At 42.8% G+C, this 20921-nt stretch overlaps 1 protein-coding gene across 7 annotated transcripts in view; it reads right to left on the reverse strand.

Moving 5' to 3' along the window:
- Positions 1–368: 368 nt before the first annotated feature.
- Positions 369–20921, reverse strand: part of APOLD1 (apolipoprotein L domain containing 1) — a 61468-nt gene continuing 40915 nt past the window's right edge. For 5 of the 7 annotated variants that reach the window (XM_086714050.1, XM_086714053.1, XM_086714049.1 and 2 more), the window contains 2 exons: positions 6748–6897; positions 369–4152 (listed from right to left, as the gene is read on the reverse strand). In XM_086714050.1, coding sequence (XP_086570176.1) covers positions 3409–4149 — 741 coding nt within the window. In that variant the 5' untranslated portion in view covers positions 4150–4152; positions 6748–6897 and the 3' untranslated portion in view covers positions 369–3408. Of the gene's footprint in view, positions 4153–5396; positions 6727–6747; positions 6898–13150; positions 13256–20921 lie in introns of those variants that run through there. The other 2 variants (XM_086714051.1, XM_086714047.1) reach the window with 2 other exon arrangements.

Here is a 20921-nt window from a genome sequence, read left to right on the forward strand (position 1 = left end):
GCAATGTTTTTATCTCAATGTCTCACTTCCCTCTACTTTCTTTTCGCACTAAGGTATTGAATGAGAAATATATCAAGTTGACTGACTTTAACTTATCTGATGTAGGGTGGCTTCTACAGCACTCTTCTCTTTTTTCTCTCAATAAATACTTTCGACTTTGACATTTGCCATCTTGGAAATGACAGGTGACTGAGGGCAAATGCATCAAAGTGATTAAGATCAGAATATTTGCTAAGGACCATTTTTTTCAGAGAGTAAAACATAGTTTTACTGAATCCTTGAAAAGCAGAGCTAAATAAACCTCCTTTTTTTGTGGGGGAAAGAAAACAATCCAAACAATTAGAAACCCAAGAAACTAACAATCGCACTTAGACCCGAGTACAAAATTTTTATTTTTCAAACTCGGACATTTTCCTGAAATACACTTATAATCCAAATACTCCTCTCCCTTCTTCCTTTTACAACATACCATTTCAATCTGTTTGTTTATAGAATGAAGGCCTTAAGGAAAAGCCTTATTCACATTCCCACAAAAAAAAAAATAAATAAAAATTTATCTCTAGGATCAATTTAACTGAAATTGACTAAATCCTGGTAGAGGCTCCAATCTTTATAACAGACACATAAGAGGGTGGATAAGCTTTCATTATCGACAAATTCCTACTAATGTAGCTAAAGAGTTCATTAAATTATTCAAATGCATTTATTGTGCTCCTATTATGTGCGAAGTGTTGTTCCAAAGTAGACACTCTTCCTTAGGTGTAAAGAGGGCCACTGAAATGATAACTGGGAGTTTATGACTTTGATATCCCCTAGTGATAGGAAATACACTAATGATAGGAAAAGTTTGCTATTGCTGCTTCCTGAAATGTCCAGTTTATTTTTAGGGAAGGAACAACCTACCCACTGGAAGACTATAACTCAAACTTCAGCTTTAATAAAAGCTGGAGTTAGGGAGTGGTTGTACCTGTGTGATATAACACAAACAACAATGCAAAGTACATTCTGGTGATCTACAATGCTAGCTATCTGTGCTAAGGTAGGCTAAGAAACGACACCAGTTTAAAAAGAAACCAGTACCAACTTCAAAAGAAACCAGGATACAGAGCAATTGCAATTTGTGGTAAAAATAAAAATTTACAACCACTAACCCCTTCCCCCAGCACTGAAAGTACAGTTCCTCAGACACTTGGCTATCATTTGGGAAAGATGGGGGTAGACTGGATAAATTTAAAGCGTGTTAAATAATTAAATAACACAGCCAAGTATTGCGTGTGTGATCCCAAAGACTTTTCGACATATTTTTTAACATTACAGTTGTAGGAATGGAAATTGAAAAAGTTATACGTATTTTCTTAGAGACAGCTTACAGATTCCTTACGGATCTCAAAGTGAAAATATGACACATCGCCACCATGACACAAGCTATTTTGTCTGTCATCCCTAAGACATAACTTCATAGGACATCAGACTTCCCATGGTCTGAGTGTTTCCTTCACGTGCCTCTAAATTGGGGTTCTCCCCTGAATAAAACAGGTTCACTTTTCAGATCAAGTGTTATTTGCTGGCCAACTGCCTTCAGGATAAATATGCTTGCATCATTTCTATAGCCCGCAAGTCAAACCTCCACTGATAAACTTAAATTCGGCCCCATCTCTCTGTTCAGAACTTCCTGCCTTTGCTGGGGAATGAAAGTCCCCTCTGACGGAGAGAGACTTATTCAAGGAGAGCGATGCTTTTTCCAGCTCATGAGCCACCTGACGAAGGCAAACAACCTCATCTCCTTAAAAGAGCGTCCATAGTCTCCCATTCAGAAGTCTGCTATTCCTATTACTTCCTAAATGTGGTGTGGGATTAAATAAAATTAAATGCAAATAATAAACGGTAATTAAATAACAAACTTAAAATAAATTAAAAACACAATACATGGTCTGGCGGTTTTCATAGAAGGTAACAAAGGTCAATCTGCATTAAGTTCACAGTCCTTCAGGTACCAGTTTCTACAATGATTGGGCAACACTGCCCTCTAAAGGGATTATTATGTTATATCCCTTACTTCACATGGTGGGAAATTGCCCCAGGATGCACTGACGTATCTCACGCACAAACACATTCTTTCTTTTGCTTTTGGGACACTGTCTGTCCTTGACCTTCTGTGAATGACTCTGAAGACCACGGAGCCCCTAGGGAGGCCATAAAACTTCATGAATGCCCACAAGGGGGTCGGATACCAGTATCTGCTGCGGTGATTTTCAAACCTTAATAGGTATCAGAATCACCCCCCCACCCCCCGCCCCGTGGGCTTGCTTACACACAGGTTGATGGGCCCCACCTCCAGTTTCAGATCCCTTAAGTTGACAGTTGGGTCCAAGAATTTGCCTTTCTAACAAGTTCCCAGGTGATTCTAACGTTGCCAGTCCAGGGGCCGCACTTTGTGAGCCAGACACTGCCCTTGGCACCTTAATCTCACTTAATACCTCACAACAGGGTGAGGGTTTAGCATCTGTTCTACAGACCAGAAAGCCAAGTCGCGGAGAAATGAACTGGCCAAGGTCACACAGCAGCAACAGAGCCAGTAACAAACCCAGCGCTGTCTCACTCCAAGCCACTGCTCTCTTCTGTACACCAGAATGTCAGTAAATGAAGCTGTTAGTCACTTCATCTTCCTTGGCCTCTGCTTCCTGTTGCGAGGGGGCAGGAATTAGAGGACTGTTTAGTTGGTTTTTCTCCCAGGGTATCTGGAGGTCTGGATATGATTCCCTCCCCCACCCAGGAAGATGCACTCTGCCCCAGGCTGGATTTGAGAACGTGTACAAGTAGAGGGGAGGGAAGGGCACATCAGTGGGAGAGGACCCCACTGATGACCCCACTGATGAGCCCTGCCCGTTCAGAGGGGGTCTGATTTGCTCTGGATTCTGGAGTTCTTTTACACTCAGAAAATCTGAAAGAGAGGTTTCAAAGCTAGTGTCTCCTCTCACAGGCATTCTGAGGACCTCAAAGCCTACTGGGGCTTGGAGAGGACCCAGAGGGTGGCTGCGTGGCACCCTCCCCAACCTGCTCAAACCACCTGCGCTGTGGCAGGGACCCTGAAACAACTTCAATAGAGTAGCGCCCACCGTTGTGGAGACTGAATCGTTTTGATAAAGGAAAAATAATTTTCGGGTCACATGTCCCACAGGATGTGGCAAGTAAAAAGTCCCTAGCATTCAGCCCCAGGCAGGATGTCCTAGTGTTAGGGAAAGAAGGTCTGTGACTCCCTCCTACCCCCAATTTCAAGAACAGTTTTTCTCATCCTTTGCATTCAGTTCAGCTCCTAATCCAACTTGGTGTTTTCCTGAGGGAGCTACAAATCTGGAGCATCCCATGGGGATGGTTTCTGGCCTCGGTCACAAGGGGGAAAGGATGTTCTCAGAAAAACAGCCCCGCGGGCTGGTCCGCAGAGATCTTGAGGTCGTGGCCACGGCCGCCCTTCGTGCAGAGCTGGACTCTGGACTCCAGCTGCTGGCTGAGTTCGTCCAGGGCCCCGGTGCAGGACTCCAGGCTCTCGGCCAGTTTCTGAATCTTGGCCTTCAGCACGGCCTGGCTAACCTTGGTGGCCCCCTCGGCCCGCCTGGGGATGAGGAAGCCACGTGAGCCGAAGAAGACGATGAAGTAGACAGAGTTGTAGAGGGCGATGGAGGCGTTCTGCCCGCACTGCAGCAGCTGGCGGTCCCCGCGGCCCTGGCAGCGGCAGAAGAACTCCAGGCAGCTCAGGATCTCGCGCATCTGGTCCTGGCAGGCGGCGGCGATCTCCTGCACCCGGCGCAACTCCCGGGAATTGCAGAAGATCAGGGAGAGGTCGGACGTGATGGTGACGGCCCCTCCGGCGGTGGCCACGCCCAGCCCCACGGCCGACGCCACCAGCGAGACCCCCAGGGTGAGCGGGCTGAGCGAGAGCCCCACGATGGCGGCCACGGCGCCCGCGGCGCTCAGGGAGCTGCCCGCCACGTTGGCCGCCAGGGAGCGCCGGCGGAGGCGCTCGAGGCGCCGGGCCACCTCGCGCAGGCGCAGCACCTGGCCGTGCAGCCGGCCGCGGCGGTCCAGCAGCAGCCCCTGGAAGCGGCGCAGCGCGTCGGCGCCCTGCAGCTCCCGCGCCGCCGGCCTCTCCATGCCCTGCGGGGACACAGACGCGCGGTTAGCGCGGAGTCTCGGTGCTCCCCCCACGCCCCAGTGAGGCTCCGCAGCGACTGCCACGCGAGGGGGAACGGGAGGGGCATTTTCCAGCGAGTCCTGTGGGTCAGGTGCGCAGGGACCAGTTCTGTACTCTGGGACAAGGCACCCTAGTTCCCGGGACCTTAAAAACGCGTATGCAATGCCCTCGTCCGCTTCTCTCCCCCGGGGAACGCTAAGGGTGGGCTTTATTAACTGTTAAATAAGAGGTAAGCTCAGTGAGGAGGGCGTGCAGGCATTACTCTGCCGCAATACTGAGGCCTCTGCTCTGTTTAAAACATCACTTTACAGGTGGTGGGTTGTACCAGTTCACAAAGCCCTGTCCTTACCTGAAGACTCGGATCCTAACACTTTTGCAATTCATTGTTTTGCGTCTGGGATGAGTGAAAAAGACAAGTCCCCCCAAAACTCAAAAATCATATTGTCCGTCAAATGTAAGGAACTAATTTTGCTACATTAGATGCTTCCCTGAAGCAACTCTTGTGCTTGTTGTTTTTCCAGGCTCTTACCTTACAATCAAGCCTAAAATGTTATTTGGGCCATCTTTTCTAAGTCTCACTCTTTGATGGGTGCTTCATTAGAACTAAGTTCCAGTAAATGAATACTGCTATGTTTCTTTATTCCAAACGCTTCCTTAAAAAATGAGTAGCCACTGAATGAAATAAAGTGTCCAACATTTTTAACAACTCGCTGAGGGCTACCTAGTACCAAGTTGAGTTGCAGCCAATTGGAGATGACTAAGAGAGACAACTGTACATCTGGGGTAAAAGTATATCCTTCCTAGTTGCCAAAGATCCCCACCTTCCTAACCACTGTACTCATCATTATTAGGACCTTCTTAAAAGTGGCAGATAAGCCATAGCAAGAGAATTTCAACACTGTGACATATCAGCGTAGAATCCTTATTCTCATCTGAAAGAGGAGAAAATTGAAACACAGACACATTCTAGATACAGCTGACTCTTCACAGAACCATCTAGAATCTTGGTCTCCTGACTCCTAGGTCTTAATTGTATTCACATGCCCCCATTATTCCACTCACCAGTGATAAATTTCCAAGTAAAGAGACCTCTTAGCAAAATGAGGTAAAGTCACACAAAATATATAGGGGACCAAGGATATAACCCCAGTATTACAATCCCAATGGCAATCTTTCAGACAGAATCCTTCTAGGCTCCCCCACTTACCATTCACTTCTGGCTATCTCCAGGAAAGAAAAATCTGAGGCTGTTTCTGGATGAGCATGCTTTATAGTTCCAGAGAACCAATGATTGCTCTGGGAAAGCCTGGTCTCATTCTCAGAATTTGCCATTTCCTGTCCTGGCCCCTGCTGCCTTCAACCAGAAGGATGTGACATGGTGGAAAATGACCTGCCAGCCACACAGCACATCCCGTATCTAGGAAATGAACATTGTGTGTTCGCTTTCCCCCAAACGCAGGAAAAGAACCACAGGCTCTTCCCCAACTTGAAACAAGTGTTGTCATTCTCCCAAGGGGCATACCCTGCCTTTCCTCTCCTGAGAATAGCCAATGACGTTATCTGGGAGGACAACTAACGTACCCCAGGCTGACCAATTATAGTGTTTCTTGAGAGGGCACCACCACAAAATCATTTTTTACAAAGAAAAAGAAGAGGGAGAACCCTCTTATGTCTGAGGTAGCTACTCATAATCCACTCCCGTATTTTAAAAATCACTGTGGATCTGAGTGGTTGAAAGGCGATCCATTCAGCCCACAGCCTTAAGAATGTAAGACCACACCCACAGGAAGTGCTGCGTGCAGTTTTGGGCATCTCCAGCTGTGGAGAAGATACTGGAGGTCTCAGAAAGGGCACACTGCAGGCCAAATGCGTCAGAAAAATCAGTGGGGTCAGGCTGTACAAGGAGCTAATTATACACTTTCCACAGCCGGGATTTGGCTTCCTGGGTTTTCATTTGAAGTGGCAATTATAGCCCATACAATAGTTAAATGAATGGATCCTATCCCTAGGTTAGCGAAGCATGGGCTGAAGGGCAATCATCTGGATAATTCAGAAGGGAAAAACACATACAGCATCTGTGGATACTTTCTGGGGCATTCAGATATGTGGTTGGAGCTCAGCCTGGAAGCCCCAAATACATCATCCTTCTAATATTCCCACCTTCGAATAGGAAGGCCAAATTGGTTTTTCACTTAAATAATTATGGTCTCAACTCTCTGGTTCATCTGGAAAGTCTTAACAGCCATATCTTTCTGGAGCATAATGAATTTCTCCATCTTTATAACTATGCTTTGTATTTATCAACACGACACCATTTGCTGTGACTCACAACCGCAGTCCTTTTGAACTTGATTTTTCAGAATTTGGTCCATGTCCAAATATTCCGGCTACAGCTCCTCAAAGGAGAAATATGAACTTAGTCAAGATGCCTTCAGTGTCTCCCTGTGCTTTTCAGGTAAAAGGTAGGAACATATCTTCCTCTGTCCCCATAGACATAATCACTCCAAACGGAATGTGAGCCAGAGTGCACTGGGGCAGGGGGCAAGGTGGGAATGTACCCTGGTTCTTCAGCTCCCAACTTCCCTGGATATTTCCTTGGGTGCTCGGGTTTAGAAGACCACAGTTAAGCTTGTATTTCTTGGGCGAGGAATCTTATTGGGATACAGGAGGGTCGTCATCTTCAGAGCATCAGTAATCATAGTACAGACCTATAGTGAAGAAAACAGAAGGTAGAGGAGAAGGGTCAACATAAGGCTTTGAATTACTTATAAGAATGGACACTTGAATATAACACGTTCATCTCAGCATTTACTTTCATATATTTAAGCACAATAAGAAATCTGAGGAATGATTGAAAACTTTTGATCAAAAGTTTTATCCTCTTCTCATTGTGCTGCAAATCTTTATAGCCTTTACGATACGGACTTCTGTGTATATGTTATACTGATTCTTTTTTTTTTTTTAATATTTATTTATTTTTGAGACAGAGAGAGACAGAGCATGAACGGGGGAGGGTCAGAGAGAGAGGGAGACACAGAATCCGAAACAGGCTCCAGGCTCCGAGCTGTCAGCACAGAGCCCGACGCGGGGCTCAAACTCACGGACCGCGAGGAGATCATGACCTGAGCCAAAGTCGGACGCTCAACCGACTGAGCCACCCAGGCGCCCCATATGTTGTACTGATTCTACTCTCTGCTTTTATCCTTTGGAGACTGGGAGACACCCCAAAAAGGTAAATGCTGTCAAGAGTAGAACTTTGTAGCTGTAGATTAGTTATGTTTAAAATGCCTACTTGCAAATCTTGCTTCTTTGGGATATCAAAATGTATTTTGTGATGTATTAAGGATACTGGTCCTGAAGTCTACCAAATATAATAGTGCATTTTAGCCTAATTCATTATCTGTATGAAGTTATAAAAGTAGCCGTAGATGACTAGGAATGACGTCATTTGTATTAAACCCAGATCTATTTCTGAGTATGTGGTTCATGCTGTTGTGAAAAATGTTTTACCTTTTACCTTTGTCAGTTTGTAATGAGAGGATTTCCTTTTACCCTTTGTAGCTCAGAGAGCACCTGATGTATCATCTCAGACACAATAAACATGCTCCTGAAGGTCAAAAAAAAAAAAAAAGTTTTGTGTGAGTTGTTCCCCCAAAAATCTGTGGCCTGCATCCTCAAACTTCTATTCTAAATTATGTCTGGGGCACTTGTAACACATTGTCCCAGAGAGACTACATTGAAAATGGTGGCTGACCCTCAGATTAGCCTTCAGATCTGTTAAACCTATGATGCAGATAAACCATACTATGAACGGTACTAACTTGAATTCTGAGTTCTGGAACCATAAGGAAATACAGGGGAGGAAAGAAGAGAGGAAGAGAGCCTTTTAACCATAGTCATTTCCAGACTCCAGTCCCGAAGAGTTTAAATCAAGAGGCCCAGAGTGGGGTCTGGGAAAACGTAGGTGATTCTGATCTGTAGCCAAGGTTGTGAACCTCTGCTCTAAAAGCTGTGAATGTTCTGACTGCTGGTTACATGGCAGCAGAAACAGTAGGGCTAAGTGACAGCAGTTTGTGAGTTAGGTGATTTTTTTTGTTTTTGTTTTTAATGTTTACTTATTTATTTATTTTGAGAGAGAGAGAGAGAGAGAGAGAGACAGTGTGTGTGTGTGTGTGTGTGTGTGTGTGCGCGCGCATGAATGAGGGAGGGACAGAGTAGGAGAGAGAGAATCCCAGGCTGGCTCCACACTGTCAGCACAGAGCCAGACACGGGGCTTAATCTCACAAACCAGGAGATCACGATCTGAGCCGAAATCAAGAGTCCGATGCTTAACCAACTAAGCCAGCCAGGTGCCCCTGTGAGTTAGGTGTGTATACAGTTATTAATAGACATTAATTTGGGGACCCTTGTTAAAACTATCACATTTTAAGATAAAGTGATGATTAAAACCAGGGGTCTCCCAGAGATCCAGGGACACCTGGACCACCTCCATGTTTTTGAGGATCTCAGTGAATTAAAAAGGTAAAACATTTCTCAAACAAGATATAAAAAAAAATGTGGTTTCTTTTCATTGCAATGTAATGTATATTGCAATGTCAATATTTTGCTATTCACAAGATAATCACAGGATTTATAAAATATTAATTCACAGTGCACTACACTGGTAAAGCAACACAAGTTTAGAATTGTATGATGATAATTTTTTCCTTTTAATCTTTACCAGAATATCTTACTGACTATACATAGAACCTCTTTTGGAGTCAACATCAAAAGTATAAAATTGAAACAATTTGTGAATGAGAGGTTTAGGCCAAAGGTCTTTCAAACTTTCCTGTGTTAATGGTCTTAATATGTACAGTCACTCAAATAAATAAAAGTAGGTTAAAATAATAACACAGATCCATCTGAGCATTTTTGCCCATGTGATTTGTAAATGTCATGAGAACATAAGCACTCTAGCACATAGTTCTCAGAATTGCTTGTTGAATTAAACTAAAGAAAAATATTTTGCCCTCTCAAAGAAATATCATTATTTTCATAATGATTTTATGAGAGTTTAGCATGAAATTATCTCTTGGAAAATACAACCTGGTAGGTTACTCAGAGCACTGACACTGCAGAGGACTTTCAGGATATCTATGTTGCAACGATATCTCAATATTATTTCATCAACTCATGGAAACGCACAAGAAAAAAAGGGCCGAGTGAACTCTAGCCATTTTCATTTCTCCAAACTGGCCTCTGATCTTTGTTAATGTACACACTCCTCGTTAACCACTATTGTTTAAACACTGTCTGTGTTCTTTTTTCCACTTAACGTTCCTGCAGATACACACTTCGTGTTGACATAGTCCTCACGTTGTCATTTTTAATAGCTATGTAATAATCCCACTGTTTGCTTAGTCATTTCCCTATTAGACAGTTGGATGGCTTCCAGGGTTTTTTTCTTTTTTTCACTATTATAACTAGAGTTGCCGGGAACATCTGTGTACATTTCACCCATTTGGATTATTTCTTTGAGGCTATTCACAAATGGGAAAATACCAAGTGGAGGAGGAAGAACATTTTCATAGTTTTTGTTACATGTTGCTATACTTCTTTCCAGAAGAACCACTTCATAATGCCATTAGCTTTTAGGAATCCCAGCTGCAGGATTTAAGACAATTTAATTTTCTGGGGCGCCTGGGTGGCTCAGTCAGTTAAGCCTCTGACTCTTGATTTTGGCTCACGTCATGATCTCCCAGTTCATGAGATCGCTGGCAGCCTGGAGCCTGCTTGGGATTCTCTCTCTTCCTTTCTTTCTGCCCCTCCTCTGTGTGCACTCTCTCTCTCTCTCTCTCTCAAATAAATAAACATTTTTAAATTTTTTTTTTCAATGTTTATTTATTTTTGGGACAGAGAGAGACAGAGCATGAACGGGGGAGGGTCAGAGAGAGAGGGAGACACAGAATCGGAAGCAGGCTCCAGGCTCTGAGCCATCAGCCCAGAGCCTGACGCGGGGCTCGAACTCACGGACCGCGAGATCGTGACCTGGCTGAAGTCGGACGCTTAACCGACTGCGCCACCCAGGCGCCCCTCAAATAAATAAACATTTTTAAAAAGACAACTTAGCTTTCTTATATTAATTTGCTTGGTTTATTTCAGCTCCATGGATGTGTATTAAATACCTACAGTGTGCCAGACATCATGCTTGATTTTGAGGATAAAAAGGTAAATAAGATACCTTTCCTGCCCTCCAGGAAATGGCCATCTATTAGAGAGAAATATCAGAACAGATCATTTCAATTCAACATGGAAAGTGCCAAAGGTGTGTGCACGAAGGAAGCACAGGGAAAGTGCATGTCTAGGAAGTACCAGGGAAGAATTTCTGGAAGCACTGGTAGAAACTAGAGAGTTGAACAGATATTATATGGATAAGATTAGAAGGAAGAGGAGGACAGAATAAGGAAACAGAATGGACGAAGGCGTGGAGTAGCGTTCGGGATGCTTCAGGCAGTTTCGTATTGCTAAGCATAAAGTGGGAAGCTGGGAACGTCCAGGGATGAGGCTGAGAGGATGTATAGGAGTAAATCGTGATGGCTTTCTTTTTTTTTTAATTTTTTTTTTTTTACATTTATTTATTTTTGAGAGAGACAGAGCATGAGTAAGAGAAAGGCAAAGACAGAGACAGAATCTGAAGCAGGCTCCAGGCTCTGAGCTGTCAGCACAGAGCCCGATGCAGGGCTCGAACCCACGAACCATGAGATCATGACCTGAGCCGAAGTCGGACGCTTAATCGACTGAGCCACCCAGGCGCCCCTCGTGATGGCTTTCAAATGCCATGTCGGGGAGAGGGAGGCATTGAAGGCTTTAATCTGTGGCTTTACAGTTGTATGAACGATGGTTTTCAGAGGTACACAGCTAAAAGGCCAGAGATGAGTTAGAAGGCTGTTAAAGTAAATGAATGTGAGACGCCTGGGTGGCTCAGTTGGTTAAGCATCATCTGACTTCAGCTCAGGTCACGATCCCATGGTTCACAGGTCTAGCACCACGTGGGGCTCTGTGCTGACAACTCAGGGTCTGGAGCCTGCTTCGGATTCTGTCTCCCACTCTGTCTGCCCTTCCCCCACTTGCGCTCTGCCTCTCTGTCTCTCAAAAATAAAATTAAAACACTTCAAATGTTTTTATTTTTTTTTTTTTTTTTTTTTTTTTTTTTTTTTTTTTTTTTTTTTTTTTTTTTTTTTTTTAATTTTTTTTTTCAACGTTTTTATTTATTTTTGGGACAGAGAGAGACAGAGCATGAACGGGGGAGGGGCAGAGAGAGAGGGAGACACAGAATCGGAAACAGGCTCCAGGCTCTGAGCCATCAGCCCAGAGCCCGACGCGGGGCTCGAACTCACGGACCGCGAGATCGTGACCTGGCTGAAGTCGGACGCTTAACCGACTGCGCCACCCAGGCGCCCCACTTCAAATGTTTTTAAATACATGAATGTGATTATCATGGATGTATACAGTGTTGGTAAAATGGAATGGAGCAGATAAAAGAAAATATATATTTTGGAGACAAAATTGACAAGTCATACTTAAAGCCTCTCAGACCATCATATCCACTTCCATTCTATTGGTCAATCAAGTCAGGTGGCCAAGCCAACATCAATGGGCTAGAGAAGTATACTCCTGCCATCGGGGAAGGCAAGAAGAAGAAATGCAAACCATCAGGTCATCTCCCAGAGTGCTTTTCTTATGGAGGAGATATGTATTCCAGGATGAACGGCGATACTACCAACCATCTCATGTCTCATAAATTCTCTTCCTCCTTAGTTATTTCTTTGGAATTATAGTCTCTATGTGGATATAGAAAAAAATCTCACTCTGGCTAATATAATCAAACTATTGGTACGCGTCTGCAGAAATATGCTTGAGAGTGAACCAAGGAGGTCTGGTGAACCAAAGCTGGAAGGATGTTAGCTGTTTTATAGTTGGAATAGGCTGTTTGGATGCCCTGGACCAACCCCTGTTCTTTCTTGTAGTAGCATCAGTTTAATATCAAAATTCCAGGAGTCAACCCGGAGTAGCTGAGCTTAGGTCAAGTGCCCATCCGCTGGCTGTACTGGGTAGAGAGAAGGGGAGTGAATATTTCAGCTTCCAAATGCAACATGGTAACAGAACTTTACCCTCCCACTAACACTACATCTAGTCAGGGAGAAGAAATTTCACAGTAGGAAATTATGGTGGGGTGCTGCGGAGAGGGAAACCGATGCCTAAGGAAAAAAAGAAAAAAGAAAAAGAAAGCATCCACCATAAACATTTTCATCTATCTTGACCCACCTGGAGTTCATTTTAGTGTATGATGGGAGTTAAGCTAAGCAGAAAGTGAGAAAGCATTTACGCTTTTCTATAAATGTATTATTTCTGATTTGTCTTGTGTTGATTTGTTACTATTGTCTGCATCTGTTTCTAGAAACTCTATTCTGTTCCACTGATCAATTTCTCTGTTTTTGATTCAATATAATATAATTTTGAAAATCACTGCTTCATAATAGGATTTTTATTTTTTATTTTTAATGTTTATTTATCTATCTGAGAGTGAGAGCGTGCATGTGTCATGAGTGAGAGGCTGAGAGAGGAGAGAGAGAATCCCAAGTAGGCTCTTACCCATTAGCACAGAGCCCAATGCGGGGCTTGATCCCACAAACCACGCGATTTCACTCTTGAGCTGAAGTCAAGAGTCGCACACTTAACTGGCTGAGTCACCCAGGTGCCCCAGGATTTTTATTTTTAGAGTGAGAATCTCTCATCATTGTCTTTTTCTGGAAAAAAGATATAATCTTACTTATTTTTCTGGCAAAATCTGACTGGGAGCTCTTCAACGGCCCCAATCTCCCTAAGGTGATCAACTGAAGACACTTTAATTTTGTTCCACTTCCCCCTCCACAGGTGTGCACGACACACCTGGGATCACGTGAGTGAAACATACATTACCTCATTAACATAGAAGCATTTACCCCATGGGCTCTATTACAGCGTATCTTCTTTACCACATGCCTTTTCCTCTGGTGCCAGAAAGACTGCAGCTGAGTCCACACCCTGCCAGTAGCCATAAAGATTCTCTTATCTCCCAGGACAGGACACCAGGAAACTATTACCTTAGTCTCTCTTTTTTCCCAAGCTTAGTCATTATCTCTCAAGTTCTCAGACATATACAATAATCATTGCAACCTAGATTAGAGCACCTGCTGGCTTTGTATGTACAGAGGCATAATAAATCTTAAGCTCTCTCTCAACTTTTAGACGCCTTGAGTAGTTTCATTTTTAGCATGTCTCTTACAGGCAAGAGAATGTTGGATATTAGTTTTCTGTTTTGACTTTGCTCAAAGCCTGTTTTTTAATGAAGAATTTAGTCATTTCGCAGTAAACATTATAGTGAAGCAGGGATGTATCTTCCAATACGCTGGAAGTTGATTGTTATTGTTCTAGTTATTTGCTTTGTTATTTTATTTTATTTTATTTTATTTTATTTTATTTTATTATTGTTTTATTTTAGAGAGAGAGAGAGAGAATGCATGTGAGCAGGGGAGAGGGGCAGAGGAAGAGAGAGAGAGAGAGAGAAAGACGGAATTTCAAGCGGGCTCCATGCTCAGTGCAGAGACCAATGGGGGCCTCAATCCCACGACACTGGGATCATGAAGTGAGCTGAAATCAAGAGTCAGACCCTCAACGAACTGAGCCACCAAGGTGCCCCTATCTGTAACCTTTTAAATAGTTAAGGGGCGCCTGGGTGGCTCAGTCGGTTGAGCAGCCGACTTCGGCTCAGGTCATGATCTCGCAGTCAGTGAGTTCGAGCCCCACGTTGGGCTCTGTGCTGACAGCTTGGAGCCTGGAGCCTGTTTCAGATTCTGTGTCTCCCTCTCTCTGACCTTCCCCCGTTCATGCTCTGTCTCTCTCTGTCTCAAAAATAAATAAACGTTAAAAAAAATTTTTTTAATAAATAGTTAAAAAAATGTAGACTTTATTATTCTCATAGTATAGCATTTGATTTACCAATTGATTTCATTTTATATCAGTGTTTTACCATTGCCTTTCTATGGCTCCCTCAGAATATCTTTTTTACTTTTCAGCTATGGCCTAATCCAAAAGTGATTTTTAACTCATCAATTTATAATGTTCTCTGCCTTATTTGCAACCGTAGTAGGTAGCCTAGGAACATATCCCCTATCCTTGATCTAACAATATCTCTTTATCTCCTTGCAGAGGATTCCAGGATCTGTGTTCGCACTACATTGTATGATCCTGCACTACTGACCATACCCAACTGGACCAGAGGTGGCCATCTGAACCCAACTTAGCCAATCAGATTCTTTCTCCTGGGAGGTTGGAATATGGACCCAAAGAGAGTTGAGTTAGTCTTCTCTCAGTGGCTGCAACTGAAATATGGAAGTCCAGATCTGTGAGGCAGCTACATTTTGCCTATTATGTACACCAAAGAGCAGAAAAGGTGTGTTTGTGGGGAACAATATAGAGACAGGGACCTGGAGGTAAACAGAAAGAATCACTTTTTCTTTCTCTCCATCCCTATGTTCCATGAGCCATCTGTATATCCTTAGTTTTTTAAAAAAAATTTTTTTTATGTTTATTTATTTTTGACAGAGAGAGAGAGCCAGGGCACAAGCCGGGGAGAGGCAGAGAGAGAGGGAGACACAGAATCCAAAGCAGGCTCCAGGCTCTGAGCTGTCAGCACAGAGACCGACGCAGGGCTCGAACTCACAGACCGCGAGATCATGACCTGAGCCGAAGCTGGACGCTCAACTGACTGAGCCACGCAGGTGCCCCCTTAGTTTTTTTTTTTTAACTCCCCTTTTATTCCTTGAGTGATCTTGATTTGATTTCTCATCTTTGCAAACAGAGAACCCTAACCAACACCAAAGCATACAAGATCTATTCTTTGAATTTCACATTAAAATAATTAACGTGGATTTTGGGAGGTGTTTCTCTGCAGTGCCCATGAGTGAATCAATGATTTAATAATCATGCAGGGGTTTCTCCTACTTTGTCTTCACTTCAGGGATAACAATGCTTTCTTTTCATGGAAAATATCATTTATCATTATTTCCCTCAACACAAAAGAAATACTTTTTGTAACATGTTTATATAATATAAAAATGTAGAAAGTTAGAAAGGTTTCCCTCTCCATTTATTTGCTTTCACCCTCCAGAAGTAACACTGAGGTTTATAGCTTGCTATGTATTCTTACATAATGCTTATGATTATACAAATATGCATTGTGCTTTCTTTTACAAAAAATAGCATATTGCTGTATATATTGCTATGCAACTTTTTTTTTCCACTTAAAAAATATAACATAAACATTGTGTTAGTCATTTCCCTACCCCCATAGATCATTTTTTGGCCTTTCTGTCTGCTCTGCTCTGTGTCCCAGCCGGCTGACCCCTGTGGATCGTTTCACCAGGCTCCCTGGCCAGATGCTTCTGCTAGGGTTCAGCCAATGGGAGTCACCAGCAAGATATCCGAGCATAAGAGAAAAAAATCAGTGTTCCTTCCCTGCATTTACCCACTTCAGCTCTGTCTTTTTGCAGTAGATGTATCCCCTCTTTGGCTGAGTTCCACTTGTGGCCCTGCCTCTATGGTTCCAAATTTCACCGGGTTCCTGTTATGTCTTCTCCTTTGTACCTTCAACCCCATGGATCAGCTTCCCACTCTTGCTAATCTGTAGGCATTTCTCCACCTCTTCTTTGCTGGCCTAACACTGCCCAACCTCCATAAATAAATCCTTCCTTAAAATCCCTTCATTTGACCATCTGGGGTGAGTTCTTTTTCCTGCCAAGACCTTCTTGTATACAGATATTTTACCAAGATGATACATGTAGCTGTCGCTCAGCTTATGGGCAGGCCATGATTTATCTATCCATTCCTTTATTGATGGGCATTTATCATATCTTCAATTGAGTTGTTTATTACAAACAGTGGTACAGTGAATATTCTCATATGTGGTCAAGAGTATGTTCGTGTCTATTCTTGGTGAGTATTTCGGTAGGAGAGATTCCTAAAAGTGGAATTTCTGAAACAAACGCATACATATTTTGAATTTGATAAATATTTTTTCTCCCTCCTGGGCAGAGAGTCAACAATTTTCTCTCCTGTAACATATTTACATACAATGAGCAACAAATAACTATAGCTATGGTAAATAAAAAAGTAAGGCCCTGGTAAAACATGCATGTTTAGACCGTTCATCCAAAAGAAATCATGGATATTTTTAAACCTAAAAAGAAAGTAAGTCTTTATAAAGGAGTTTCTGAATCCTGCAGCTATTCAGACAATGTAATCCTTCAATCAGCTTTATTTCAAGGAAAGAGAACAATTTCTGACTGTTCAAACTAATCTGACCAGAAAAAGTTCCAGTGGTCCCTAAGTGTATTAGATTAAGCACATGATTAAGAATATAATCCAAAGAACATTCTAATGGTAAGTTTCAGAGGACATTCACATTATACGCAACTTCTGTTTGGGGCCCAGACACCAAGATGTCTGCTATCATGTTCTGAAGTTTAAGTTTACCAGGTTTAATTTCTCAACAGCAGAAATAGATTCAAGGAGGCAAGACAGATGTTTATTGAACACTGTAATAAATTAAAAATAATCTAAATTTCCACCATGTAGGGAAATGGTTAATTACACTGTGGTACATCCATGCTATGGAACCCTATGCTGCAGTTTTAAAATGTACCTTCTTGGGGCGCCTGGGTGGCTTAGTCGGTTGGGCGGCCGATTTCTGCTCAGGTCATGATCTTGCGGTCCGTGAGTTCGAGCCCCGCGTCGGGCTCTGTGCTGACAGCTCAGAGCCTGGTGCCTGTTTCGGATTCTGTGTCTCCCTCTCTCTGACCCTCCCCCATTCATGCTCTGTCTCTCTATCTCAAAAATAAATAAAAACGTTAAAAAAAAATTTTAAATGTACCTTCTTGATTATGAGTGAAATGGTGCACTTTTCACATCTGGGTTTTTTCCCCTTTCTGTGTCCTCCTATGTGGATTATATGCTCATATCACTTGCCCATATTTCTACTGGTTTACCTTTTTTCTAATCCTCATGCAGAAGGTTTACAATGATATGGGTACTGATTCTTGTTTTGTATGTAGGAAATGTTTACTTTCATTCTGTTGCCTGTCTTTGAATTCTGTTCATGGTGGTTTGTAGTCCTAACATCATGTAACCAAATTATCAATCTATCGATATGACTTTTTACCTTTCTGTGTCTTCTAATAATAGACTCTTCTGGGTTTTTAATACCGCTTCAGTTAATATGTATAAATGGTAAGAAGTAGAAATTCAATATCTCCTTCCAAAAGGAAGGCAAATTATCCCAACGTGTCTCCAAAAGACCCCGTGAATGTCTTCTTGTCTTTCATGGACCCTGGTCCGTGTGGTCATGGGCCACATGATGTGGTCAATCCCTCTCAACACACTTCAGTAAGGCTGAATGAATGAGGAGTGATATCTAAAATAAACTCTGGGAAACTTTTCCTAGTATAAAATGCAGTAAACGCTGGCAGCAAAAAAGAAAAAAGATGTCCACTATATAACCTTATGACTAAGTCTCCATATTTTTATTAACTCATTTGCTTATTCCCACATGGTTTAAATTACCAAAGTCTTGGGGCGCCTGGGTGGCTCAGTCAGTTGAGTGACAGACCCTTGATTTCAGTTCAGATCATGGTCTCACGGTTCATGGGTTCAAGCCCCACATTGGGTTCTGTGATGACAGTGCAGAGCCTGCTTGGGATTCTCTCTCCCTCTATCTCTGCCCTTCCCTGGCTCTCTTGCTCCCCCTCTCTCTCTCCCTCTCTCTCTCTCTCTCTCTCTCTCAATAAAAAATAAAAAATAAAATTACCAAAGCCTGACATGCTTTGTAGCAGTTGATCATTCCAGATAGCAAGAAAGCTATCAAACACAACTAGAGTTATGTCAAAGGGACCTAGGAGGCAATGTTGGTCAAAATGAGACAATTTGGGCTTCACTAATAATTTGCAATGGATTGAAACTCATCAAATATATTTAAAACCATGAGTATATAATGGCTTAAAAAACCCAACAACATGGGGTGCCTGGGAGGCTCAGGGTTAAGCATCCCACTCTTGATTTCAGCTCAGGTCATGATTTCACTGTTTGTGAGATCGAGCCCCAAGAACCGCTCTGCACTGAGAATGTAGAACCTGCTTGGGATTCTCTCTCTCCCTTTCTCTGTCTCTCTCTGCCCCTCCCCTGCTTGTGTGTTCTCTCTCTCTCTCAATAAATAAATAAATAAATAAATAAATAAATAAATAAACATTTTTTTAAACCCCAAAACAAAAAGCCCCCAACCAACTGGTCATATTTGAAAGATGGAAGAAAATTAATTCAATATCTTGAAAACTGATAAATTAAGGGACAGAACAAACATTTACCCTGCCTTTCCTATATGTACTAGGTATAAGGAAGTGCTGTAAAAGTCAAGAGATGGTTGCATGACTCTGTGAATATACTAAAAACCATTTAATCATACCCTTTAAATAGGTGAATTATATGGTATGTGAATTATATCTCAATAAAGTAATTCAAAAAATCAAAAGTGGTTACTTTTGGGGCAAGGGAGGAGGTTGAGATGGGGACAGGACACACAAAGGAGTTTCTGGGGTGGCTGACAAGGTTCTGTTTCTTCTTCTTCTCCTTTTTTTTTTTTTTTTTTTTTTAGTTTATTTATTAATTTTGAGAGACACAGAGACAGGATGAGCAGGGGAGGGGCAGAGAGAGAGGAAGAGAAAGAGAATCCCAAGCAGGCTTGGCATGGTCAGCACAGCCACGGGGCTCAAACCCACGAAACCGTGAGATCAGGACCTGAGCTGAAACTGAGAGTCAGATGCTTAACCAACTGAGCCACCCAGGGGCCCCTACAATTTTTTAAAAATTAAACATTTAAAAAAAAAAGGAATAGAAAGCAGCTGTAGAGGAAGGAGGGGAAGCTTGCTATACTACTTAACAAACTAATTGGAGGAAAATGTAAAATTCTTGAAGAGATTAGCCATATTAAGAAATTAAGACAGTGCGGAGCTATCCTTACAAGATGTCAGCCTTTGTAAAGAGTCATGGGGAGCAGCAAATCTGGAGGCTACTGATGGAAAGCCACACGGGTCCAGTTCTGCATTCTGTGGTGGTGAAGCAGGTTTGTTGGAAAAAGAACCAAAAAAGAGAAATCTGGAAAACTGATTGCTGGCATTGCAAGGAGGATAAAAACACCAGAACATAAATCAAACTCCCTGCAATCACTCAGGCTTTTCCATCTGGCACTAAACATTCTCCAATATATTTCTTCGCCACCGGGTCAGCTTCCTCTGAGAGCAGATCTTTTCATGCCTTTCCATTCAGACTCTCCTTTGCTCTCAGACTTTGCTCTTCTGCCTTGTAGTAGGATTCTCCAGAGAAACAGAGCCAGTACGATATATACAGAGGGAGAAAGATTTATTTTAAAGAATTGGCTCACACTATTGTGGGGCAGACAAGCCTGAATTTTGTGGAGCAGACTGGCAGGCTAAAAATTCAGGGGAAAGTTGATGTTGCAATTTCGAATGTGAAATCTGCAGGCTGGAAAGTCAAGTGGGAGTAGACAGTGCAATCTGGAGGCAGATTTGCCTCTTGGGAAAACCTGTCTTTGCTTTGAAGGCCTTCAACTGATTGGACGAGGCTCACCCACATTATGGAAAGTAATCTGCTTAACTCAGAGTCTATTGATTTAAATGCAAATCACATCTTTAAAAATGACCTTCATAGCAATATCTAGTTGTTTGACTAAACAACTGGGCACCAAAGCCTAGCCAAATTGACCAGTAAAATTACCACAGGGGCGCCTGGGTGGCTCAGTTAAGCATCCCACTCTCGATTTCGGCTCAGGTCATGATCTCTTGGGTTGCGGGATCAAGCCCCGTGGCAGGCTCTGTGCTGACAGCATGGAGCCTACGTAAGATTCTCTCTCTCCCTCTCTCTTTGCCTCTCCCCTGCTCGCACACCCTCTGTCTCAAAATAAACAAATAAACATAAAAAAAATTTAAATATCCCATGCCTCGTTCTCTAATTCACAATCCTGGGTTGCCAGTGTGTTCAGAGGCATCACTGCTTCCTCCTGCTTCTCCAGAAAGCACGTATAGACCACCCCAAAATCCTTTCCACCGGAGGATTTTCTCTCTACTGCCACATCCTTCAGAAGCAATGAAAAACACCTATTCACCAAAATGTTTGCCTCCTTTTGTTCTCTCGTGTACCGTTTCAGTCCGCCATCCCTCTATCCTGACGTGGTGAGTTCTCTTCAGAGTTGCTTCCACTTTCAGTCAAACCTACTACTGAACTAGAGACTTTTTTTAAGAAATCTCTTTTCAAAATTAATTGCGAATTGTTGCTCATTTGTAGTTTAGGAAATTGCTATTACCGAAGCGGTTATATATTTTTTTATTTTTTTAATGTTTATTTATTTTTGAGAGAGAGAGAGAGACAGAGCGCGAGTGGGGTCGGAACAGAGAGAGAGGGAGACACAGAATCCGAAGCAGGTTCCAGGCTGAGCTGTCGGCACAGAGCCCGACGCGGGGCTGGAACCCATTAACCATAAGATCATGACCTGAGCTGAAGTTGGATGCCTAACCGACTGAGCCACCCAGGTGCCCCAAGTGGTTGTACTTTTACTCAAATGAAAGATTTACAGAATTATGATAGG

This window comes from Puma concolor, chromosome B4 (assembly GCF_028749965.1).
Source record: "Puma concolor isolate L17-30 chromosome B4, mPumCon1.1.hap2, whole genome shotgun sequence".
Lineage (NCBI taxonomy): Eukaryota > Metazoa > Chordata > Mammalia > Carnivora > Felidae > Puma > Puma concolor.